Here is a 27012-nt window from a genome sequence, read left to right as displayed (position 1 = left end):
TGCCCCAGGCATAGGCAGAAACAGGCTTGTTTAAGAGCTTGTCTGGAGACTGTGCCTTCCACAGGAGAGGGGTGGGGCCCAGCTCAGGTAGAATCCCTCCCTTAAGGAATTCAGATGGAGGGTTTGGAAAATTATAGCGCTTAAAGCCAGCCTACAACCTCTCCCCTGTCTTCACAACATATCCCCCCCACCCCCGCAGGGAGAGTCTCCTAAAGTTAAACGTACGCATTACCTTATACTGGTGGGACCTTCAGGCAGAAAAGCGCCATATATTATGCAGGGGAGGAAAAACACAGAATCCAGAGACTACATAGGAAAACGTTTTAATCTGCTGGGTCTCATCCACAGGGAAAACTGACACAGGTGACTCTTTCCTCCTGATAGGAGACCAGTTTGGGAAAATGTGACTGGGGTCTATTATACCTAAATTGACCCTCCTAAGGGGTTGGGGAAAGGCACCATACAGGCAGGGCAAGAAACAAAAAAAAAAACAAGAACTGAAAAATTCTGATCTACTAAACAAAACCTAAGCTAGAGGACTAGAATAAGCTGAACTGAATGCCAAAGAACAGATAGACAACAAAGTCATCCAGCAAGAAAATCCCAGGAAAAAAAAAAGTGAAAACAATCTCCAGAATAAACTAATCAAGGTAATTAAATGTCCAGACACCAGCAAAAAATCACGAATCACACTAGCAAAATTGAAGAAATGGCCCAGTCAAAGGAACACATCAACAACTGAAATGGGATACATGAGTTGAAACACTTAACTCACAATGTTAGAACAGACATGGAAAACCTCATCAAAAATCAAATCAATGCACTGAGGGAGGACATAAAGAAGGCAAGGAATGAACAAAAAGAAGAAATCGAAAGTCTGAAAAAACAAATCACAGAACTTATGGGAATGAAAGGCACAGAGGAAGAGATGAAAAAAAAAACAATACAAACCTACAATGTCAGATTACAAGAGGCAAAAGACACGATTAATGCACTGGAGGATGGGACATCTGAAATCTGACGAGCAAAAGAAAATATAGGGAAAAGAATGGAAAAAAATGTGCAGGGATTCAGGGAACTAAATGACAACATGAAGCACACGAATATACATGTTGTGGGTGTCCCAGAAGAAGAGAAGGGAAAAGGAGGAGAAAGACTAATGGAGGAAATTATCACTGAAAACTTCCAAACTCTTTGAAAGACTTAAAATTACAGATCCAAGAGGTGCAGCGTACCCCAAAGAGAATAGATCCACATAGATGTTCTCCAACACACTTACTAATCAGAATGTCAGATGTCAAAAAGAAAGAGAGAATCTTGAAAGCAGCAAGAGAAAAAGAATGCATCACATACAAAGGAAGCCCAATAAAACTATGGTAGATTTCTCAGCAGAAACCATGGAGGTGAGAAGACAGTGGGATGAAATATTTAGGATACTAAACAAGAAAAACTGCCCATCAAGAATTCCATATCTAGCAAAACTGTTCTTCAAAAATGAGGGGGAAATTCAAGCATTTGCAGTAAAATATTCACTGAGAGAATTTTTGGCTCTGCAAGAAATACTAAAGGGAGCACTTGAGACAGATAAGAAAAGACATGAGAGAGAAGTGTGGAGAAGAGTATAGAAATGAAGACTATCAGAAAAGGTAAAAAGAAGAAAAATGAGACGTGACATAAAATGCAAAAGTCAAAATGTTAGAAGAAATTACTGCCCATATAGTAATAACACGAAATGTTAATGGATTGAACTCCCCAATCAAAAGACGCACACTAGCAGAATGGATTAAAAAACACGACCCATCTATATGTTGTTTATAGGAAATGCATCTAAGATCCAAGGATAAACATAGGTTGAAAGTGAAAAGTTGCAAAAAGATATTCCATGCAAATAATAATCAGAAAACAGCAGAAGTAGCTAAACTAATATTCAACAAATTAGACTTCAAATGTAAAACAGTTAAAACAGACAAAGAAGGACACTACATATTAATAATAGGAACAATGCAACAAGAAGACATAACAATCATAAATATTTATGCACTGAGCCAGAATGCACCAAATTCGACAATGAGATGAAATGGACAACTTCCTACAAAAGCATGAACAAGCAACACTGACTCGAGAAGAAATAGATGATCTCAACAAACCAATCAGAAGTAAAGAAATTGAATCAGTCATTAAGAAGCTCCCCCCCCAAAAAAAGTCCAGGACCAGATGGCTTCACAGGTGAATTCTACCAAACATTTAAGAAAGAATTAGGATAGAAACTCCCTAGTTTGGTACCTGCGCCGCAGACAGCCGTGACGGCATTTTTGTGAGATTATAAATGTGCCATGGAGGGTCACAATACTAACCCAAGAATGGAAGGGCAGCTGGAAGTCTCAAACCTTCCTCCCAAAGTTTGGCGTTCTGAGGTGATGGTGTCAGTGACAGGAGAACCACCTAGTGCTATAGAACAAGAAGAAATAGTCCAAGATACAGTTGTAGAAATCATCCAGGAAAATACAGAGTCACTCTCTCTTCTAGATGTACTGAGGATCTCCACAGTGCTGGAGGATGCCATAGACCAGCTCTCTATTCTAAATTTTATCATGCCAGTTCAATATGAAAGAAGTCAAAGCACTAGCATGGTACATGCACTCATCATTATTTTTAATTTCTGCTTTCTTCTTTTACTTCTCCATCATCTAGAGTACCTATGCCATTACATTTAACTTGGAAAACAGCAACTTTAACAGAGATGAAAGACTAGGCTAATTTCTGAGATTAGTACTATACTCTCTACTCTCAATTGGATTAAAATAGCTGTGGCTTAAGGTGTATTACTGTTCAAAATATCCTTTTCTTCTAATATATTAGCATTATTCAGAAGACCTGTAGTTTTATCAGTATAATGTAGAGAGAGAGAGGAAATCAGACAAAAATGACTGACTTGTCCCACCTATCTTATTTTCTCAGCTATTAAATGCTAACTGAACACCAGGGGAAGGAAATTCAACCTGACTTTCTCAATATTGATTTAATCTAATATGACTTTATGGTCATTGCTGAATATGTTGCAACCTATCTTTTTGAACATCCAGTCACATTACTGTGTTGGTCAATACATTTTCAATCATGTTTTGGCTCCTTGCTAAGCACTATTGAGTTATCAAAACAATCAACTTGGTAGTGAACAATATATATATATATTTTATTTATAGTATACATAATAAATTCTTAAGCACTTGTAAATTTTAATAACTTAGGGTACAGCTACAGTTGTAAAATAGAAACAACATATAAATATATGTACAGTTATTTCATATTATGTTTAAAAAAAAGAAATAAAGAATTAGTACCAATCCTGCTCAAACTCTTCAAAAAAATTGAAGAGGAGGGAAAGCTACATAACTCATTCTACAAAGCCAACATCAGCCTCATACCAAAGCCAGACAAAGATATTAGAAGAAAGGAAACTACAGGCCAATCTCTCTAAATATAGATGCAAAAATCCTCAACAAAATTCTTGCAAATCAAATCCAGCAGCGCAAATAAAAATAAAAAAATAAAAAACCACATGATCATCTCAATTGATGCAGGAAAGGCATATGATAAAATCCAACATCCTTTCTTGTTGAAAACACTTCAAATGATAGGAATAGAAGGGAACTTCCTCAACATAATAAAGGGAATATATAAAAAGCCTGCAGTTAACACCATTCACAACAGGGAAAAACTGAAAACTTTCCCCTTAAAATCAGGAACAAGACAAGGATGTCCACTATCACCACTGTTATTCAACATTGTGTTGGAAGTTCTAGCCAGAGCCATTAGACAAGAAAAAGAAATACAAGGCATCAAAATTGGAAAGGAAGAAGTAAAACTCTCGCTGTTTGGAGATGATATATTATATGTCGAAAACCCTGAAAAATCCACAGCAAAACTACTAGAGCTAATAAATGAGTACAGCAAAGTGGCAGGTTACAACATCAACACTCAAAAATCTGTAGTGTTTCTATACACTAGTAATGAACAATATAAGGGGGAAATCAAGAAAAAAATTCCATTTACAATTGCAACCAGAAGAATATTTAGGAATAAACTTAACTAAAGATATAAAAGACCTATACAAAGAAAACTACAAGAAATTGTGGAAAGAAATGACAGAAGACCTAAAGAAATGGAAGGGCATACTGTGTTCATGGATTGGAAGACTAAATATAATTAAGATATCAATTCTACCTAAACTGATTTACAGATTTAATGCAATACCAATTAAAATCCCAACAACTTACTTTTCAGAAATAGAAAAACCAATAATCAAATTTATCTGGAGGGGCAGGGTGCCCCGAATAGCTAAAAATATCCTGAGAAAGAAAAATGAAGTTGGCGGCCTCACACTACCTGACTTTAATGCGTATTATGAAGCTACAGTGGTCAAAACAGCATGGTACTGGCATAAAGACAGATATACTGACCAATGGAATTGAATAGAGTGTTCAGAGATAGACCCTCTCATCTAGGGACAATTGATCTTTGATGAGGCAGTCAAACCAACTCACCTGGGACAGAAAAGTCTCTTTAATAAATGGTGCCTAGAGAACTGGATATCCATATGCAAAAGAATGAAAGAGGATCCATATCTCACACTTTATATAAAAATTAACTCAAAATGGATCAAAGATCTAAACATTACATCTAACACCATTGTTCTAGTTTACTAGCTGCTGGAATGCAATATACCAGAAACGGAATAGCGTTAAACAAGGGAATTTAATAAGTTAATAGTTAACAGTTCCAAGGCCGAGAAAATGTCCCAATTAAATCAAGTCCATGGACATGTCCAATTTAAGGCATCCGGGGAACGATACCTTGGTTCAAGAAGGCCAATGACGTTCAACGTTTCTATCCCAGCTGGAAGGGCACATGGCAAACATGGCGGCGTCTGCTGGCTTTCACGTGACTCTACCAAAAAGGGAGTCTCTCCAAAATGTTTCCTCTTTTAAAGGATTCCAGCAAGCAACTCCACCTTGCTTGTGGGTGGAGCACCTCCATGGAAACAATTAAAATGCCCCCACCCAGCAATACTGAATGAGGATCAAAGGGCATGGCTTTTCTGGGGTCCACCACAGATTCAGACCAGCACAACCACAAAACTGTTAGAAGAAAATGTAGGGAGATATCTTATAAATCTTATAACAGGAGGCAGTTTCCTAGACCTTACACCCAAAGCACGAGCACTGAAGAAACAAAGAAAGAAATAGGAACTCCTCAAAATTAAACACTTTTGTGCATCAAAGAACTTTGTCAAAATGTAAAAAGACAGCCTACACAATGGGAGACAATATTTGAAAATGATATATCAGATATATCAGGTCTAGTATCCAGAATATATAAAGAGATCGTTCAACTCAACAACAAAAAGAGAAACAACCCAATTACAAAATGGGCAAAAGACTTGAACAGACACTTCTTAGAAGAGGAAATACAAATAGTCAAAAGACATACGAAAAATAATCAACTTCCCTGGCTATTAGGGAAATGCAAATCAAAACCACAATGAGTAATTCTTAATAACATCACATAGATGTATGATCATCATTTCTTAGTACATTTGCATCAATTTAGAAAAAGAAATAGCAAGACAACAGAAAAAGAAACAAAATGATAATATAGAGAAAAAAATAAAAATAAAAAAAACAAAAAAAAAATATAAAAACAAAACAAAACAAAAAACCACAATGAGATATCATCTCATACCCACCAAAATGGCCATTATCAATAAAACAGAAAATGACAAGTGCTGGAGAGGATGTGGAGAAAGAGGCACACTTATCCACTGTTGGTGGAAATGTCAAGTGGTACAACCGCTGTGGAAGCAGTTTCGCAGTTCCTCAGGAAGCTAAATATAGAATTGCCATATGACCAGGCAATACCATTGTTAGGTATCTACTCGGAGGACATGAGGGCAAGGACACAAGCGGATATTTGCACACCAATGTTTACAGCAGCATTATTTACAATTGGAAAGAGATGGAAACAGCCAAAATGTTCATTTAGAAGACTGGTTAAACAGACTGTGGTATATACATATGGAATAATATACAGCTCTAAGACAGAATAAAGTTGTGAAGTATGTAATAACATGGATGGACCTTAAGGACATTATGCTGAGTGAAACTAGCCAGAAACAAAAGGACAAGTACTGTATGGTCCCACTGATACGAACTGACATTAGTGAATAAGCTTGGAGAATTTCACTGGTAACAGAGACCATGAGGAGATAGAAATAGCATAAGATATTGGGTAATTGGAGCTGAAAGGATACAGATTGTGGAACAGGACTGATTGTAAAAACTCAGAAATGGATAGCACAATATTACCTAACTAATATAATTATCTTAAAACACTGAATGAAGCTGAATGTGAGAATGATAGAGGGAGGAGGGCTGGGGACGCAAATGAAATCAGAAAGAAAGGTAGATGATAATGACTGAGATGGTATAATCTAGGAATGCCTACAGCGTATAATGATAGTGACTAAATGTACAAATTTAAAAAATTGTTTTTATATAAGGAAGAACGTGGGAATGTCATTATTGCAAGGTATTGAAAACTGATAGTAATTAATATTTTAAAATATTAATTTATATGTGAGACTATAGTAAAAAAATCTTTATTTGGTACAAAATTGATATTTTGACTAGTGCATTTCCTAATATAACTTATGTAGACAGCTTAACTGAACACCATAAGTATATGGAACCTTGAGTAGGGCATGAGATTTTGTTGGTTTGTCCAGAGTGATGCCCCAATAAATCCCAGAGTGCTTTGAACAGTGAATAAAAAGTTCTCTTAAGGGAATGCTGAGAAAGGGGGAAAATTCAACTTTCCCAAGTTGAATTCTTGATATTCTCATAAGCAGTGCAGATAACCAAAGTAATAGGCTGAGCTGTCAATCTTGGGGTTTGTTCATATGAAACTTAACCCCACAAAGGATAGGTCAAGCCTACTAAAATTAGGCCCAAGAGGCACCCGCAAGACAACCTCTTTTGTTGTTCATATGTGGGACTCTCTCTCCAGTCAACACAACAAGCAAACTAATTGCCCACCCCTGTCTACGTGGGACATGACTCCCAGGGGTGTGGACCTTCCTGGCAATGTGGGACAGAAATCCTAGAATGAACTGAGACTCAGCATCAAGGGATTGAGACAACCCCTAGAATAAGCTGAGACTCAGCATCAAGGGATTGAGAAAAACTTCTAGACCAAAAGGAGGAAGAGCGAAATGAGACAAAATGATGTCAATGGCTGAGAGATTCCAAACAGAGTCAAGAGGATATCCTGGAAGTTACTCTTACACATTAAACAGATATCACCTTGTTAGTCAAGATGTAATGGAGAACCCTAGAATGAGCTGAGAATTAACATCAAGAGAATGAGAGAACCTTCTCGACCAAAACGGGGAAGAGTAAAATGAGACAAAGTGTCAATGGCTGAGAGATTCCAAACAGAATCCGAGAGGTTATCCTGGAGGTTATTCTTATGCATTAAGTAGATATCACCTTGTTGTTCAAGATGTAGCAGAGAGGCTGGTGGGAATTGCCTGAAAATGTAGTGTTGTGTTCCAGTAGCCATGATTCTTGATGATGATTGAACAATGATATAGCTTTCACAATGAGACACTGTGAATGTGAAAACCTTATGTCTGATGCTCCTTTTAGCTACTATATCAACAGAAGAGTAGAACATACGGAATAAAAATAAATAATAGGGGAACAAATGTTAAAATAAATTCAGTTTGAAATAGTGGTAAATGAAAGCGAGGGGTAAGGGGTATGGTACGTATAGTTTTTTTCTCTATTATCATTTTATTTCTTTTTCTAAATCGATGCAAATGTACTAAGAAATGATGAATATGCAACTATGTGATATTAAGAATTACTGAATATATATGTAGAATGGAATGATTTCTAAATGTTTTCTTTGTTAATTTTTTTTTTTTTTTTTTTTTTAAGGGAAGGAAAGACAGAGAAGGAAGGAAGGATGGAAGGAAGGAAGGGAGGAAGAAAGGGAAACATCTTTAAACATTTTCTTGTTTTATTATATTTTGTTTGTTTGTTTGTTTTTTACATGGGCTGGGGCCGGGAATCGAACCGGGGTCCTCCGGCATGGCAGGCAAGCACTCTTGCCCGCTGAGCCACCGCGGCCCGCCTGTTAATTTTTTTTTAATTAATAAAAAAAAAAATAAAAAAAAATGCTTTAGTTCCCGTAAAACAAAAAGATGTAATGGAGAGGCTGGAGAGAACTGCCTGAAAATGTAGAGGTGTGTTCCAGTAGCCATGTTTCTTGAAGATGACGGTATAATGATATAGCTTTCACAATGTGACTGTGTGATTGTGAAAACCTTGTGTCTGATGCTCCTTTTATCTACCTTATCAACAGACGAGTAAAACATATGGAAGAAAAATAAATAATAGGGGTAACAAATGTTAAAATAAACTTAGATTGAAATGCTAGTGATCAATTAAAGGGAATGGTAAGGGGTATGCTATGTATGAATTTTTTTCTGTTTTATTTTTATTTCTTTTCCTGAATTGATGCAAATATTCCAAGAAATGATCATGATGATGAATATGCAACAATGTGATGATATTGTGAATTACTGATTTTGTAGAACGGAATGATCACATGTTATGAATGTCTGTGTTTCTTTCTTGTCATACTTTTTTTTAAAATTAAAAAAAAAAGAGGTATGAATAGCCACACAAAAAGTACTCAGTTTAAAGCTCTAATCTCTTTAACAGTTTTTCTGCCAGACATTTCAAACAACTTCAAAAGAGGAACCAGAAAGATAGCATCACAACTGGTAATTATATTTCCCAAATATAACTAGCCAACAAAAGAAAATAATTGTGTGTTTCCTTGCTAGCTATACACCTTAACATATTTTCATTCTTTTATGCTTCTTTTCATACTTTGAGTACAATGCTCTACTCATCCTTCCATGCCTGGAGAGCTTTTTTCCGGAACCCATCTCAAATGTTGTATTCCTGGTAAAGACTCCCAGGAAGAATTAATTACTCCCTTTTATGGCTCTCTTGTGCTTTCTCAGATACATATAATCTTATGACCATTAAATGCTTTTGCATTTAACCTCCTAGTTCCAGATTTGTGATTATAATAGGCAATCAATATGCTAGTTAAATAATTACATTAATACAATGGAAGGAATATGAATATTAAGTCTTGAAAAAATGTAAAACATCTGTCTAAAAGTAAGAGGGTCAGAAGGAACACTAATATTCTGAGCAAATAAAAGTCATTTCCTGATAAGGAAAGGTTCCATTTCATATTTAAATGCTGTTTGTATCCTGTAAGTGCTTTACAACACATACACACACAGACATCAACTTTATAGAGATATTATTCATTACCCATACACACACACATCAGCTTTATAGAGATATTATTATCTCTATAAAGATAAAACTTTATAAAATTACCCATAAGTTTTTAATATTTTTAAAAGAAGTTTCACTTTCTGTCACATTGGAAATTCTTATATATTACTGAACGTTCTGAATAATCCATTCATAAGTCTGGGATTTGCATGCCATTGGAGAAACTACTTTCTAAAAATAAACACTTCAAGAATGTTGAAGAAAAAAATCAAGCACAAAACTAATAACATGGGTACAAATGTAAAAAGCAATACCCACCCCTGAAGAAATTACTTTAAGTCCTTGTATGTTTGTAGATGGTGTAAAAGGGAATTTTATAAAGCTTAACAGTAGCTAATTTTTCCTGCTTAATTTAGCTATTTACATATATTTTAGCTTCTGAAATATCCAGCAAAAGCATTTGTGTCATTTTATATTCACAGCTATGCATTTGGTGTGAGTTAAGAATTATAAAGAAAAGAATTATGGGCCCCATCAGGCTGAAGATAAACAATCCTGGCGCCAAGATTACTTGTTGTAAAACTGTTAAGAAATGCTTGCTGTAAAACTGTTCGTTATCTGCTTTTTTGCAAAACAGCACCTGTAACCCATGCTCAACCCCCACCCCCCTCATCTTACCCCTTAAAAAGCTTTTGAAAACTCAGGCTCGGGGCTCTCTGTTCCTGCATGTTCAGTGAGCCCCACACATGTGTGGAAAATAAACCCCTTGCGTGTTGCATGAGAGAACGTCTCTTGGAGTACCCCTTTGCGTGGCAAAACTCTCGAATTCTTACATTTGGAGGTCCCACCGAGATCGGCTCTTCGTAAGGGGAGGCTCCAACAGCTCTTTCTCTCAGGGTAAGTGAGGCCTTTTTGTCTGAGGTGCGATCGCTTAGTCTGTCAGACTGGCAGTGACTGTCGGAGAGTCGCGTGAGCACTCCCCGACCGCAACCGACAGACGTGTCCAGGGGTTGCAGGTCACTCTCCTGAGGGACGCCTCGGGATTGGGGGACCTCCGGGGACGCCTGGAGGCTTCCTACAGGGCCGACTCTGATTCTGTTTCCCTTCTGACGGGGGGAGACTCGATCACAGTCATCAGGCCAGTCTGAGCTGTGTCTCTGAAACCGTGTAAATGTGGTGTGCCGGCTCTGTGTGTGTCTGTCTGTATTTGTGTGTTGGGAATTGTTTTTGTTTTACCGAAGATGGGTCAGGGAATGTCGACTCCACTTTCTCTGACCTTAAGACACTGGTCTGAGGTCAGGGAAAGAGGTCAGAATCTATCTCTTATTGTAAAGAAAGGCAAATGGCAGACCTTCTGCTCGGCCGAGTGGCCCTCTTTAATGTGGAATGGCCTTGGGAAGGAGCTTTTCATCTCCCCTTGATTCGGGCCGTCAAGTCGGTCATCTTCCGCCCTGACCCATATGGCCACCCGGACCAGCAGCCCTACATCATGTTTTGGCAGGACCTGTATGAAAACCCACCTCCATGGGTATAGCCGTTTCTTACTCCTCTTGGTCAACATGACTCTCCCTCTGTACTTCCAATCAAGGAGCCGGGTCCTTCTCAAGCTCCGAAACTCTATCCTTCTTTGCCTCCTGCAGTCCTACCGGAATCCCAATCGGATCTACTCCTCTTCGACGCAGGTCCTTCTTCCCCTCCTCCCTACCCTTCAGCTCCGGTACAGGACCCCCCTTCTCTTAGCTCACCTTCTCCCTCCTCTAGTTCTCTCTCTCTGCCCTCTTCCATTCCCTCTCCGCAGGTTCACCAACAGACGATCCCAGATGAACCAGGACCAGCATATAGTACACGAAGCAGACGAGCACTAAGCCCATCTGATGTGGCGGTCACTCTCCCCCTCAGACCGTACAGGCCTCCAGTGGATGATAGACATGGGGGAGAAATGCCCGCTCTACAATACTGGCCCTTTTCCTCCTCTGACTTATATAACTGGAAAAATAATAACCCTCCTTTTTCCGAGCCTCCCACTAGGCTGACTGGATTGGTGGAGTCCCTTATGTTCTCTCACCAGCCCACTTGGGATGACTGTCAACAACTCCTGGGGACTCTCTTCACCACGGAGGAGCGAGATCGAATCCTACTGGAAGCCAGGAAGCAAGTTCCTGGACAAGACGGGAGACCCACCCAACTCCAGCATGTCATCGACGATCGGTTCCCGCTGCGCGGCCCTAATTGGGACCCCAACACCTCTGAAGGTAGGGAGCATCTGTCCATCTATCGCCAGACTCTAGTAGCAGGTCTCCGAGCAGCCGCACGCCGGCCCACCAATTTGACCAAAGTAAGAGAGGTGTTATTCAGGGAGCGGACTAATCGCCCTCAGTCTTTTTAGAAAAACTAATGAAAGCATACCGTAGGTATACTCCCTTTGACCCTCAATCAGAGGATCAAAGAGCCTCAGTGGCCATGGCCTTTATCGGCCAATCAGCTCCAGACATTAGACGCAAGCTGCAGCGCTTAGACGGGTTGCAGGACCTAGCCTTGCGAAATTTAGTCAAAGAAGCTGAAAAAATGTTTTATAAGAGAGAGGAAAAAGAGTTGATAAGAAAGAAAAGGAGAAAGAAAGAATTAACAAAGATCCTGGCCACAATAGTTGAAAGAAACACTGAAGGTAGAGGACGAGCTGGAGAAAATCCCTCGGGTCGGCGTTATCGTACCCCTCTTAGTCCAGACCAGTGCGCCTACTGCAAAGAAACTGGGCACTGGGCCAAAAACAAAACAAAACAAAACAAAAAAAAAACTGTCCGAAAAAACAGAGGGGTACTAGGCCCCCGAATTGGCAACAACCGGCCACGTTGGCTCTAGAAAGTGAAGACTAGGGAAGTCAGGGCTCGGCACCCCTCCCCGAGCTCAGGGTAAAATTTAATGTGGAGGGGGTACCAATTAATTTTAGAGTCGACACGGGAGCAGTAGTGTCGGCCCTCCAAGAACCTATAGGCCCACTCTCTACAAAAAGGTCCTTGGTGCGGGGAGCAAATGGCAGTCACTACCGCGCCTGGACTACCAAAAGAACCATGGACCTGGGGAAGGGGAAGGTTCAACACTCCTTCCTGGTCATCCCTGAGTGCCCTGCCCCACTTATGGGAAGAGACTTGTTAACTAAACTAAGGGCGAGAATCACCTTCAATCCTAAGGGGCCAAAGGTGGAATTTTTAAACCTGCTAGTAAGCCAACCTGTAATAACTGCCCTCACCTTGCCAGTCGAAGAAGAATATCAGCTGTATATAAAACCAGAACAGCTCCGCAGTTCTATTCCTCAGGCCTGGCTTGAAGAATTCCCTAATTCCTGGGCAGAAGTTGCCGGGTTAGGGTTGGCAGCCAATCAGCCCCCAGTAGTAGTGACCCTAAAGCCCACTGCCTCTCCAATTCGGGTAAAACAATACTACCTAAGCAAGGAAGCCCGGGAAGGAATCAAGCCCCATATAGAGAAACTCCTTGGCTTGGGAGTACTTAAGCCCTGTCAATCAGCCTGGAACACTCCCTTATCGCCGGTCAAAAAGCCAGGGACTAGAGACTATAGACCGGTGCAAGACTTACGGGAAATAAATAGCAGAGTGCAGGATATACATCCTACGGTGCCAAATCCCTATAACCTGCTCAGCACTCTCCATCCTGAAAAGACTTGGTATACTGTGCTTGATCTAAAAGATGCTTTCTTCTGCCTGCCCTTGCATAAGGACAGCCAACCCTTGTTTGCTTTCGAGTGGATCGATCCAGAGACGGGATCCTCGAACCAACTGACTTGGACACGCTTGCCCCAGGGGTTCAAAAACTCCCCCACCATTTTTGACGAAACTCTTCATAAAGACTTAAGCTCCTTCAGAATTCAGCATCCCAGAGTCCTTGCTACAATATGTGGACGACTTACTGTTGGCAGCAGACACTAAGGAGGACTGTGAGTATGGAACCCGAAAATTATTAAGTGAGCTAGCCGCACTGGGGTACCGAGCCTCGGCCAAAAAGGCCCAAATCTGTAAAAGGGAAATAATCTTCCTGGGATATATTCTTAAGAATGGAAAGCGATGGCTCACCGAGGCTAAAAAGAAAACTGTAACACAAATACCCCCGCCCACGACCCAAAAGCAGCTACGGAAGTTCTTAGGGACAGCGGGATTCTGCCGGTTGTGGATCCCAGGGTTTGCAGCCCTTGCTGCCCCATTATACCCCTTGCTCAAAGGGAGCGCTGATTTCCAGTGGGGAATAAAACAGCAGGAAGCCTTCGACAGCATTAAGAAAGCGCTCCTGTCAGCTCCAGCTTTAACCCTCCCAGACGTGAAAGATTTATTCACACTCTACATAGAAGAAAGGAGAGGCGTGGCTAGAGGGGTCCTAACACAGGCTTTAGGCTCCTGGAGGAGACCGGTGGACTATCTGTCCAAGCGATTAGATTCAGTTGCCAGCGGATGGCCACGCTGTCTCAAGGCCATCGCGGCAGCTGCCCTCCTGGCAAAAGACACAGACAAACTCACTCTAAGACAGAAGCTGACCATAATAGCCCCTCACGCCCTGGAAAGCATAATCCGCCAGCCTCCAGATAGATGGATGTCAAATGCCAGAATTACCCACTATCAGAGCATCCTCCTAGACAAAGACAGGGTGACTTTCGGGACCCCGTCAGCTTTAAACCCAGCTATGCTCCCGGACGAGACCGCGGGACCTGTGCTGCACACTTGCCAAAAGATATTAGCTGAAGAGACCAGAATCCGCAGAAACTTAAAAGACCAACCATTACCTAACTCAAAGGTAACCTAGTTTTCGGACGGAAGCAGCTTTCTCCAACACGGTAAGAGGCGAGCAGGAGCGGCGGTAGTCAGTGGGACAAAAGTTATTTGGTCTTCTAGCCTCCCGGAGGGAACATCTGCCCAAAAAGCTGAACTAATTGCCCTCACAAAAGCTCTAGAATTAGCAAAAAAAAAAAGCAAGCGACTATCTATACAGATAGCCGTTATACCTTTGCTACTGCCCACGTACATGGGGTAATTTACCAACAAAGAGGGCTATTAACCTCAACTGGTAAAGAAATCAAACACAAAGAAGAAATTCTTAAACTCCTGGCAGCAGTCATGCTTCCCCAAAAAACTAGCCATTGTCCACTGTGCTAGCCACCAGAGAGGCTCGGACCCAATAACCATGGGTAATAAGCGAGCAGATGAAGAAGCAAAAGCGGCAGCATTAAGGGACCCTGTAAACTTGGTCCTAGTAACCAAAGAAAACCAGCAACCCCCTGAAACACTATCTGAGATTACACCCCAAGGAGAATCGGAAGCCCTAGCTTACATACAGCTCACTCACCTGGGGACAGAGAAACTACAGCAGCTCCTGCAAGACCAGAGGGAACTGTACCCTCTGGCAGCCTCAAAAAGGAAAGAACTGGCAGATTGCGTAGCCAGAAAATGTCAGGCATGTCAAATTATAAACGCCTACCCCACAAAAGCACCTAACGGAAAAAGACTAAGGGGAACTCGACCTGGGCAGTTCTGGGAAGTCAACTTTACTGAAATTAAACCTGCAAAATATGGACTTCAATACTTACTAGTTTTTATAGACACCTTTTCAGGATGGGTTGAAGCCTACCCAACTAAGAGAGAAACGGCCCAGGTCATAATCAAGAAAATTATGGAAAAAATTTTTCCCCGGTTCGGTCTACCAAAGATAATAGGGTCAGATAACGGACCCGCATTTGTAGTCCAGGTAAGTCAGGGTGTGGCCAGGATATTGGGGATTGATTGGAAATTGCATTGCGCATACAGACCCCAAAGTTCAGGACAGGTAGAAAGAATGAACAGGACAATTAAAGAGACCCTAACCAAATTAGCTATAGAGACTGGCTTGAAAGATTGGACCATGCTCCTGCCTTATGCCCTGTTCAGAGCCAGAAATACCCCCTCTGCTCTCTTGTGTAATCTAACCCCTTATAAAATCTTATATGGAGCGCCAACTCCAGTCAAGGACATGTCCTGCATTCTAGAGATTAATAGTTCCCTTCATACCCCCTTGCTTGACAGGCTGCGAGCCTTGGAAAAAGCCCAGTGGTTCCTGTGGCGGCAGCTCTCCACCTCCTACCAGCCAGGAGACAACAGAACTCCACATCAATATCAGGTGGGAGACTTCGTCTACGTCCGCCGCCACCAGGTACAGACTCTTGAACCTCGCTGGAAAGGACCGTATCAGGTACTCTTGACCACCCCCACCTCAGTCAAGGTCGATGGCATCGCATCCTGGATCCATGCGTCTCATCTCAAACCTGCGCCTTCGCCCTCTGAGTCCCAATGAAAACTGGAAAGGACTGACAATCCTCTCAAGCTGCGGGTTCGTAGGATTACTACTCCTTCTCCTCCCTCCCCCACGGGAACCCAATTCCAACCCGCATAAGCCTTGGAAATGAACAATATCCAGATGGGAAAATGGAAAGACTATAAAAACTTGGGAAGGAGCAGGGGAGTCTTTGTTCCTGGTACCCCCTTGTAATCTTACCACTCTGGGGGTAACTGTCGCTGCCGGTATAGGCACAGGGACTGCTGCCATTGTACATAGCAATCAACAAACCAGTCAATTACAAGCCACGATAAATCAAGACTTAAAAGAAATAAAAAGATCTGTCTCAGCCCTTCAGAACTCTCTAACCTCCCTTTCAGAAGTAGTTCTGCAGAATAAGCGGGGACTTGGCTTACTTTTCCTTAAAGAGGGGGAACTATGTGCAGCTTTAAAAAAAACAGTGCTGTTTCTATGCGGATCACTCTGGTGTTGTTAAAAAGTCCATGACAAAACTCAGAGAGCGCCTTCGTGAAAGACAAAAAAAAAAAAAAAAATGAGAGGCGCAACAGGGATGGTTTGAATATTGGTTTACTAAGTCCCCCTGGTTAACGACGCTATTATCTGCTCTCGTTGGGCCTTTAATTGTGTTACTTTTAATAATAACTATAGGACCATGTATTCTAAATAAAATTATACAGTTTTTACAGGGGCAGATTGGAAATGTCAAATTCATGCTCATCAGACAACAGTACTCAGTGTTAAATAATCCAGAAAATCTCTAAGATTAGAGATATATACGAAAAGGAGTGGGGAATGTAAAAGGGAATTTTATAAAGCTTAACAGTAGCTAATTTTTCCTGCTTAATTTAGCTATTTACATATATTTTAGTTCTGAAATATCCAGCAAAAGCATTTGTGTCATTTTATATTCACGGCTATGCATTTTGTGTGAGTTAAGAATTATAAAGAAAAGAATTATGGGCCCCATCAGGCTGAAGATAAACAATCCTGGCGCCAAGATTACTTGTTGTAAAACTGTTAAGATTACTTGTTGTAAAACTGTTAAGAAATGCTTGCTGTAAAACTGTTCGTTATCTGCTTTTTTTGCAAAATAGCACCTGTAACCCATGCTCAACCCCCACCCGCCTCATCTTACCCCTTAAAAAGCTTTTGAAAACTCAGGCTCGGGGCTCTCTGTTCCTGCGTGTTCAGTGAGCCCCACACATGTGTGGAAAATAAACCCCTTGCGTGTTGCATGAGAGAACGTCTCTTGGAGGCCTCCTTTGCGTGGCAAAACTCTCGAATTCTTACAATGGAATAGTTTTTGTTGCCCCACTTGAATAACCGTGAGGAATATGTGAACTTGAGAAGGGAATTCTGTTAAAATGATGATTTTTCACTTTAGAAGAATAGAGTAAAGGCTATAGGTTTGAGATTACAAATCATATTCCTCTAGTTGCAGAAATAGGACTAGGCCTTCCTTCTAAGATTACATTTCTATAAAATATGAATTTGACTGAAAGTAACAAAAGGCTCTACACATCACATAGTACATTTGATCTGACTAAAAATATAATTATGGTCAAGAAGGAATTAGATCCACAGTAGGCTAGAGGACCTCCTTTGCCTCTGAATTAAAGTCATTCAAGGAAGAAAACCATGCCTTCTCCTTTCTGTCATCGCTAGAAATAATTTTTGGCTAGATGCACAACAAAAAGGAATTAGAAAAAATTCTTAGAAATCAAATCATCACACTGATATTTTCATTACAAGTCTCTAGAAGAATTAATGCTGAAACTGAATTATCATCCCCTTACCTTTGTGATGAGAATACGGTATTTTTCTACCAGGTGGTCATTGTTGTGACAGCCTGCTAACAATTGCCAAACTTCTCCTCGAAGAGCTTCAGGGACACCACTTCTTACTAAAGACGACAACTGCTTTGGTCTCACACTCAAATTGAGATGCCTGAAAAAATAAAGCCATAGCCCATAAATACATAAAAGAAAGATTTTCTAAAGAATTATTTTTATTAATACGAAACTAAATTATTTAGAAAGACTATGATAACTGGCATACCATTAAAGGAAAAAAAGTACTGTTGATTTAGATATGGCTAAGACAATTATAAAAGATTAGGTGGAAGAAAGAGTAAAAATCTACATGGATTCTATGAACTGCTTCCCAATATCTTTAAATTATTGATCTACCTTTTTTTTTTTTCCTAAACAAAAAGCAAAAGTGTTAACCAGAGATGATGCTTTATAGTTGTGGTTTATGTAAGAAAGAAAAGCAAAATTCCAAGCAATGGGCACATAGTCAAAGACAAGGGCTTGGTCTTACATAAAAATTGACCAATGAATTGGACATTAATATGTTCTAAATTAAAAGTTTTATATGTTTTCGTCATTTTTAATGATACATTACACTCAAGTAACATTTTTGAATGATTGCAATGGGTAAGAAAATTTCCTCTTACTAACATAACATCAAAACAAGTCACTAAATTCTGTGTCCTTCATTTATTTCATCTATAAACTGGGAGGCAGGGACTTATCTTGCAATACTGGTATAAATTTACAAAGTGCTTCTGCATACAATATCTCATTTGACTTTCAAAATAAATATCTGCCGTAGATGTTTATATTTCCAGTTTCATGAGAGAAAGAAGTTCAGGAAGGCCAATTAAATGACTGAGGTAGCTCTCAAACTCTAAGAACAATGAATATTCTATCCATTATATCACAGCTGCTTTGTGATTTGAGAATCCCCATTACTAAATTCATAAAGCAGAGTCCTGACATGGAAAAGATCCTGTGACTATCAGATTTAGACAGAAGTTACTGATAGCAAATAACCATTACAAATTATAAAGAAGTCTGAGGTTTTTCTCAAAATTTCTACAGAATTCCAGGAAAATAATGCACAATACATTTAAAAATAAATAATTCTATGATGCTGTTCTCTCAATGCTGGGCTATAGACAATTCAATACTCTTTGTCTTTTTTGGAGAGTTGGGAGGAGAAAGAGCAAAAGTAGCTCTGTTACCTAATGCAGGGGTTGGCAATGACCTGTGGTCCAAATCTGGCCTGCTACCTGTTTTTATAAATAACTTTTATTGAAACACAAACACACATTCCTTTATATATGACTGCTTTTGCATTAAAATGGCAGAATGAGTAGTTTTGAAAGAAACTAAGGGCTCACAAAACCTAAAATATTTACTATTTGGCCTTTTACAGAAAAGGTTTGCTGAGCCCTAGCTTCATTTACACTGGTAAAGTAATTTGCAAAAGAATTATATGTCATTGATAATATTAACTTTACCTATCCAATTCAACATACTATTTTAAACTGACAGTAGTTACTTACCCAGTAAGAAGAGTTACATTAAAATGAATTTAGAGAATTAGAGCTCAATGCTACTACTAATAATACTGCCAATAAAATCTAATGTAAAGATAATCAGCTTTTGGATCTGACTTGACTGGTTTAAAAAAACTGGTTCTGCCATTTACTAACTAGAATGTGTGATTTACCTCTGTGTCAGTTTCCTCAACTATAAAAAAGGAAATTTGTTCTTAATGAAGTTATAGTTGAAATAGTACACATAACTTACCACAGTACCCAGCATATAAGAAGTTTGTTAGTTTTTACTGCCAGAAATACAACTAAAATTATGACAGCCATTATTTCTAATCAACAACAATCGTGAATGGTAGTTTTATAGAAATATATTTGTAAACCAAGAAAGAGATTCAGAAGAGTCAGGTAATTTGCTCAAAACCCAACAGCTCAAAAGTAGTGTCATGGTCAGGTTCATGTGTCAACTTGGCCAGCTGGTGGTACCAGTTTGTCTGGTTGGGCAAGTACTGGCTGGCCTGCCTTTGCTAGGGGGACATTTCATAGAATTAAATCATGATCAAGTCAACTACATCCACAGCTGATTTCATGTGTAATCAGCCAAGGGGAGTGTCTTCTTTAATGAGTGATGCTTAATCTAATCACTGGACCCTATTAAGGAGGATTCAGAAGACAGGTTCTCTTCCTGCTTCGGCTGAGGAGGCTCTCCTGTGGAGTTTGTCCAGACCCTCCATCGGAATCGTCAGCTTCACAGCCTGCTCTACAGATTTTGGACTCTACGTTCCCACGGTTACGTGAAACAAACTTTTATAAATTTTATATTTATGAATATTTTCTGTTGATTGTGTTTCTCTAGAGAAGCCTAACAAATAAAAGCAGTAATGGCAGAATTTGAAGAGAGTCAGTCTACAAGGCTCCAAAATGCCTTGATACTGTAGTGCTTCCATACAGATAATAATGGGGAAATAAACTGATGAGAGGCTAAAGTATCATTTTCTCAAGACATGAATGAACTGAAACCAGCAAAAAAATTTTAAACTACTAAAGACAGTTAAGAAAGATGGAAAACCTGCTAATATATTTGAAGGAAAAAGTGGTAAAAGGATATTAATTAAATAAATGAGTAACAAAACTTGATAAAACAAATTCCAAGCCATTGTATAAAATACTGATGTGTTCATCTAATAAAATCTAACTCTAGAATTTAAATTATTTAAAATACACAATTATGTAGCTATGTCAAGGCTCAATTACATTTCTGTTTTTGAGCAGAAAGCTTTTTATACTTTTTTTATACAGGAAGCAGAAAGCTTCCTACCACTAGCAATGCAAACACTCCAAATTCACTGAATTGAAAATATCATTGTGACAAGAATGTCAGCAGGTTTGTCTCCTGATTGGTAAAGGAACATTTAAAATATATGAGTACTATTCCTCTGGGGACGCAGGTAGGGGCCCTTGCAGAGTTCAATTATTTAAGACAAACTATGCATTGGATTTTTTCTCCTATATATAGGACATTTCCCAATACAGAGAGCATTTTATCGAAAGTGTAAAGTGTTGTGAGAGTGTTAGAGGCAGTTAATAGGCCATTTGTAGTCCTATTCCTCAAGAGCATGAATCAATTTTTTAAAAATACTGAGATACGGTTTTATTATGAATAGAATGGAAGGCTTCAATGGTTAAAAATTGTAAAAAAATCAATCCCCAAATGAACAGGCCTATATGACTACCTCAGAAAGTCAGAAATAAGATATATTTGGATCACTTTAAAGCTCAGATTTTTTCAACATTTTTCAGGGAGAAAGGGACTCAGCACCTTGACTTACTAGAGCACCTTTGGTTATTTTAATAAATACCTGGAGATAGTGTACTCTTTTTAGACTATAGGATAGTGCTTTATCCTATAGTTGTCAAGCTCTCTCTTGAGCTGATGGGAAATTTCTGAATTTTATAAGAAATTTAAGTATCAACAGATACTGAAAGAGTACCAGAAACTGGTAGTTTACCAGAAACTGGTAAAAACAATACTGCATTGTATTTGTGACACTTTATTTTGTGACTCCAGGTAAATAACAGATAAGAAAACATCCCTCTAGGGTTTGTACTGTGGTCCTATTCATTGCATGAGCATCCTCAGAACTTGCCTGATTATTCTGTATTGTCTTAAGAATGCACAATCAGTGGTTCCTAATATCTCCAATATAAAGGACCTCTTATTTATTTCCCCCAGAAACTCTATGTTTGAATAAATATTTTTCTAGCAATGGAAATTCTTTAGGTTTTTACATGGGTAATACTTTCTGATATTCTGAAAATTGATTTCAAATTGCTAATCCCACCCTTTATAGACCTCTAAAAACAGACTCTAAAATGTGAACCTCATGCTTACTTAGATTTCATTTATTGGTTCCAAAACTGAGTATTGTCATTAGATAAGATTCCCAACATATAAAATGAGATTTGCACATGAAAAGGAGAATTTCTGTTATAACTTACCACTTTGATAGCAGTTCTCCCCATGTTTCAAGAATTTTTTCTGCACATTCTTTGGATACATCCCCAGATCCACTCAAGAGAGGTTCATCATTATCTTTAATAAACAAAACACATGCCAAAATAACGAAAGTGGCCATTCTAATCTGAAGAATGACATGGGAACATATGAGTCAAATTTAAATGATTTGCCTGAAACATAGTCATAATTTCTTTTCATATATATGTATAAACACAAAGAAAATAAAAATGGTCCTAAGTGGAATATTGTCATAACTTCGTCAATTCTCTTTTGTTTCCATAGAGATCTATGTTATGTGATGCACAGAGGAGAGACATTTAATTACAAAATAATAGGGCTCAAAATATGTTGCATTCTACCTCCTTTTCTAAAGCAAACAGCTTTAGGCATGATAATATTTAGCAGTGTTAACAGTTTAAAAAATTACAAACCACCTAAGTGTCCAACAGGAGAGTCGAGAATGGTTGAATAAAATATAATACGTGTATACAATACAATTGCAAAAAATTACAAACCACCTAAGAGTCTAACAACAGGAGAGTAGAGAATGGATGAATAAAGAATGATACATGTATACAATATCATTGTATAAGACCATTAATGTTACATAAATGATATGGCAAAATACCATGAAAAACAAAAATATCAAGAGCCAAATCTACATTGTCAACAAGTCTATGTTAATAAATAGGAAGTCTGGAAGAACTATGTCAAGACATTAACAATTTTTGCTGCTGAGTGATTGAGTTATGATTGATTTTTTTTGTCCTCCTTTATATTTATGACTTAGTAAATTTTCTATTATGACAAATATTAAGAACAATATTAGAAAGGACCAAAATGAATCATTTCAAACTTATTTAAACAAAGAACAGTGAATTCAAATAAGAATTTGAAGATTATTAGAAAGATAGTGAAAAAAGTGACACTGATAAAGGCATGAGAGAGGAATTTAAAAGCATAATGAAAGTAGGGGGAAAAGGAATATGAACTAATATATCTACTTAATCAACCCTATTTTGTTGGATGAGTGGGGGAGTTTTCACTTTTTTGCTACAAACAGTATGGGAATGATATCTTTGCAGTGAATATCTCATCAATTCCACTTGGTATATATGCCCAGAAGCAGACTCCCTAGGTAAAAAAAAAAAAGTACATACTTTTAAGGTTTGTGAAACTTACTGACAAACTGCCTTCCAAAGCGGTTTAACAATTTGCATTTCCACCTGTTGCATACAACAGTACCTGCCTCCCTGTGCCCTCAACAATACTGTTTCTTGTTTTCATTTAGTGGTTTTTGATTTTTTGGCTTAACTTGCCTACAACTCTGATGATTACATCATGAATTTGCTTCCCTATTGGAGACAGTCACTTGACCACACTAATTTTAAAGGCTAAGAAATTCATGATATTTATTATTAAACTTCTTTACCATGATACTTATTAAACTTCTTTACATTATAAGGCCTTGGACACTATCATCAGTTTTGGTGCTGAGATAGGAAAGAGGATGGACTAAACATAAGTAGGGAATTCTGCGTGTAGGAGGAATAGAGTAAAGAAGAGAAAGGCTTGAGGGCATTGGATGAAATTTTCCCAACTTCACTATCTTGTTAGAACTGGGACTAATTTCCAAATCCTCAAGTATTTCTCTTTCCATTAAAATAGCAATATATTTTGCATATAATGCTTTGGAGGCAGGAAAAGTAGGCTAAAAAAAATGAACTAAAGTTTCCAACAGACAACAATTCCATCAAAGAGATTAGGAAAATCTATCTTACAAAATTCCCTTTTACTACTTTGGATGCTTTCAACCAATGAGGACAGTAGTAGTTAGAAATCTGTGTTTAGAACCCCATTTGCTTAAGATAAGGGTAAAAGGTAGAGTTGGGGAGTCTCAGTTCTATAATGTTGTATCTGAATACCTTCCCTCCATAGTTGCTGCCTTCCTGTCACACTAAGACAGGTTTTTCCTTTTTGTATACTGGGTTAGAGAGAATGAAAAATGGCATATATGCATAGTCCCTCCTTTAGTCCAAATTCTCCTCTCATTAGATCTTCACTAGGGAATTGGCCCCAAGTTTACCTATTCCACCGATATTTATTGAGCACCTATTATATATCATGTATTATGCTATGCAACAGGGAAACAAGGTGGGACAAAAATAGACACAGTGTCTTTCTTTACAGAGCTGTGCCCTAGTGTTTCCTGATTCTCCCATGGACTTCCTATTGTCACTAGCCCTTATTTCTCCCTAGTTAAGGATAATTATAGAGGACTTCGGAACCTCCTCAATTAAATTTTTAAAATCTATGCCTGCTATACATTAGAGGAACAAGATTTCAGCCCTGATATTATCCTTTAGTTTGGTCCACATTTTTTGTAATTGGGAGATACTCTTAAAAATCTTTAGTATGGAGATTCGAGCATTCTTGGGTTTCATTCTCAATGGAGTGTCTTTATCAATTTTTTTTTTTTGCCTTTATTATGGAATTTAAGGCAGGAGAATTATATAAACTTTTACTCACTCTGCCATCTTAACCGGTGTTGACTTAGCAGGTACAAGATGACCAGGCACACAAAAGACAATCTCAAACAATGGGGAACAAAGTATGATCTCAATGCCATCAATTTCACCACTCTCAACTTTTAACACCTGGCTCAAATTGGTTCGGCAGGGACACTAAATTGCTTCTCTATCTTCTTCAAATAGGATGCATGTACTTTCTTTGCACTTCAAAATGATCTACCTGAACTAAATGCACAGAGATGATAGACTAGAGCTCAGACTAGCTTCACAGACCTGAATTCAACTTTAGCTTGGCCATTTTCTGGCTCTGGGACCTTGGACAAATTACTTTACTTTGCTGAGACTCCATTTCCTCATATGGTGCACAATAAGGAAAATAATAATGAACATAATTTTTCAGAATTTCTATGAGGATTACATAATGCAAACAAAATACCTGGCACAGTACCTAGCTCGTGCTATAGCTAGCAGATAGCAATTTGGTGGCCATTAATATTACTAATAAATGACCTGAAGTGGATTAATTACAGGGAAATAGGAGTTGCAGGGAACAATGGGAACCGGAAAACCAGTGCTTTGCTCTTAACCTGAAAAAAGAAGATATAACCATGGATATTTATGCCTTTTCATCAAGCCAATAATTCCTGCCAGCTTCATACCTTTGTTAATATAATTTCTTTGCAGAAATGCCCAGAAAAATTCATTTCTGCCTGCTAAGTTCTCCTTGCACTTTAAAGTCTCACCTCAAAAGCAACTCTTAATGAGCCCCTCCACATTCCCCACAGTGAAATTGGCATTCTCCTCTATGAATTTCCAGAATACTTCCTGTAAATGTAACATAAACACACCAAACATGTGGTCTTCTAATTTATGAGTTATCTATCTAACCAAATAATATTTCAAATAATCTATTATCTACCTAATCGAATAATCAGCTTTTCTTTCCACATTAAAGGTTTTACAATATAAATTAGAAACTGTCTTTAAAATTCTGACTTCTCCCATGATCCTTCTCTAATATGTTCTTTACTCTTGTATGATACATTTTAACAAAGAATGACACACAGAATAGTTCAATAGATCCAGCAATGAAAAAAAAAGAACTGGTTTGTTCTTAACGGTTATCAGTATGAACACATAATAGTATCTAAATCTAAATCTATATATATGTTAATATATATATGCTTGGTTAAAGGGTCATATGTGGGAGCCACATTTCGGCAAGTGAACTTGTCCTAATCAAACGAATTACTGAGATGGGAATATTTATATAAGTGGAAGCTGTGTCAAATCTTCAAAAAACTGTGCCAACAGACCAAGCTTGTACTACACTGATATAAAAATAGCACTAATTATAAATCTCACTTTTTAAATTGGATTGCAAGTATCATGGGGAAGGGCCAATGCTAATATTTTTTAAATCTCTCACAGCTCCTTGCATATATTAGACCACAATTATTTAAGAATTCCAAATGCCACGTCACATTATCAATTCCATGATAAAAAACAATGATAGTCTGCATGGTCCTCCACCACAAAATATAAACTGAAACTCTTTCTACAATTCACCTTCCTCTTCATCATCTTCTGGAGGAGAAGGTATCATTGAACTCTGAGATCCAGACTGCGGCAGGCGAATTGAGGGACTGGCTGTAGTTTTCCTCCTCTCTCTTTCTGATTCACTTTCCAAGCACACAACTTCATATAAAGTGTCGGTATTATTCTTTCTCTCCTTCTGCTTTATCTTGAGGGTGAAAAAAAAAATCATTTATTAAGTGGCAAAATTCTTAAATCTTAAAACTAACCACTATGTCTATTTACTACAGAACGTTAGTACAAAAGATGTTATTTTTAATATCTATGCTAAATTTAACATTTTGTAAACAGAAAGCCAAATGTTTAAATTTAAAAACTCTTAGGAAAGAAGGAATTTGATAAGCAGGAGTTCTGCACTACAATTTGATTTATGGTCTTCACACTATATCAGCAAACATTCAACTACCAATATTCACTATGTGCACACTACCTTATCTTTCACGTTACTTTAAGGTATTCTTCAAGGGTTCATATAAAACTATAATTGAAAAAATGTAGTGCTGTGCTTTGAAATTTATTGCATTTTTGTATATACATTTTTCACAAAAAAAGAAGGAAAAAAGTAAACTGTGATGATAAAAAAAATATGTAAGCCTTCTAGCCTCCTATATTCTGGAGCAGCTAGAAGGAAAAATCTGAGAGGATTATAAGGTAGCCCATGACAAACTCTGGGATCTGTCCTATAACCAGTTGTTGAAGAGTGATTTGAAAACTATTGTTTTTTATTTCTTTGCTTTGTATATATGTTATACTATATTAAAAAAAGTACAAAACAAAATAAAAGCAAGAGCATCAAAACAGGGAATGCAGACATTTCGAATGGAATTTATATCAATCTACAGGTCAACTTGGAAAAAAATGACTATGTAATATTTATTAAGCCTTTAAATTCATGAACATGTTATTCTGCATTTCTCTATTTATTTAATACTTCTCAGTCTTATACAGGGCTTGCAAATTTTGGTAAATTTTTCCCTAAGTAGTACATTTTTCTCACTGTTCCTGTAAAAATAGTTTTATTTTGAATTTTATTTCCATTTTTTCTCAGCTACCATATAAATATGGTACTTAAAAAAAATTATAAAACATAAAGTTCAGGACAAAAAAGTACTCTTCCATGTTTTTTTTCTACTCTTTACAGTATAGGAAAATGTTCTTCAATTGAAAGCTAAAACTCATTGGGGAGGGAGTGGTAGAAAAAAAGACAAAAAAAACCCCAAAATTTTGATAACTCAAATTGGCTTGTATTGCGGTTTTATTTTGATAAAAGCACATAAAAGTTTAAAGTTTCCTCAATCAAAAATTAAG

General features: G+C 38.1%; 2 protein-coding genes across 8 annotated transcripts in view; one reads left to right on the top strand and one right to left on the bottom strand.

The window, feature by feature from the left end:
- The window catches only part of RABGAP1 (RAB GTPase activating protein 1), a 241405-nt gene that overhangs the window by 122656 nt on the left and 91737 nt on the right, over window positions 1-27012 (bottom strand). For all 7 annotated transcript variants that reach the window (XM_077144151.1, XM_077144178.1, XM_077144188.1 and 4 more), the window contains 3 exons: window positions 25678-25852; window positions 21559-21652; window positions 17513-17663 (listed from right to left, as the gene is read on the bottom strand). In XM_077144151.1, the coding sequence (XP_077000266.1) occupies window positions 17513-17663; window positions 21559-21652; window positions 25678-25852 (420 nt within the window). The remainder of the gene's footprint in view (window positions 1-17512; window positions 17664-21558; window positions 21653-25677; window positions 25853-27012) is intronic.
- On the top strand, window positions 10099-16819 carry LOC143673392 (uncharacterized). Its single transcript, XM_077147843.1, is given in 5 exon segments — window positions 10099-10757; window positions 10760-11736; window positions 11739-12174; window positions 12222-12886; window positions 16811-16819. Coding segments are annotated over 5 exon segments (2217 nt in total). The 5' UTR covers window positions 10099-10627.

The sequence above is a fragment of the Tamandua tetradactyla genome, chromosome 2 (assembly GCF_023851605.1).
Source record: "Tamandua tetradactyla isolate mTamTet1 chromosome 2, mTamTet1.pri, whole genome shotgun sequence".
Lineage (NCBI taxonomy): Eukaryota > Metazoa > Chordata > Mammalia > Pilosa > Myrmecophagidae > Tamandua > Tamandua tetradactyla.
The sequence above is the reverse complement of the archived record's forward strand: the minus strand, read 5'-3'. Positions and strand labels throughout refer to the sequence as shown.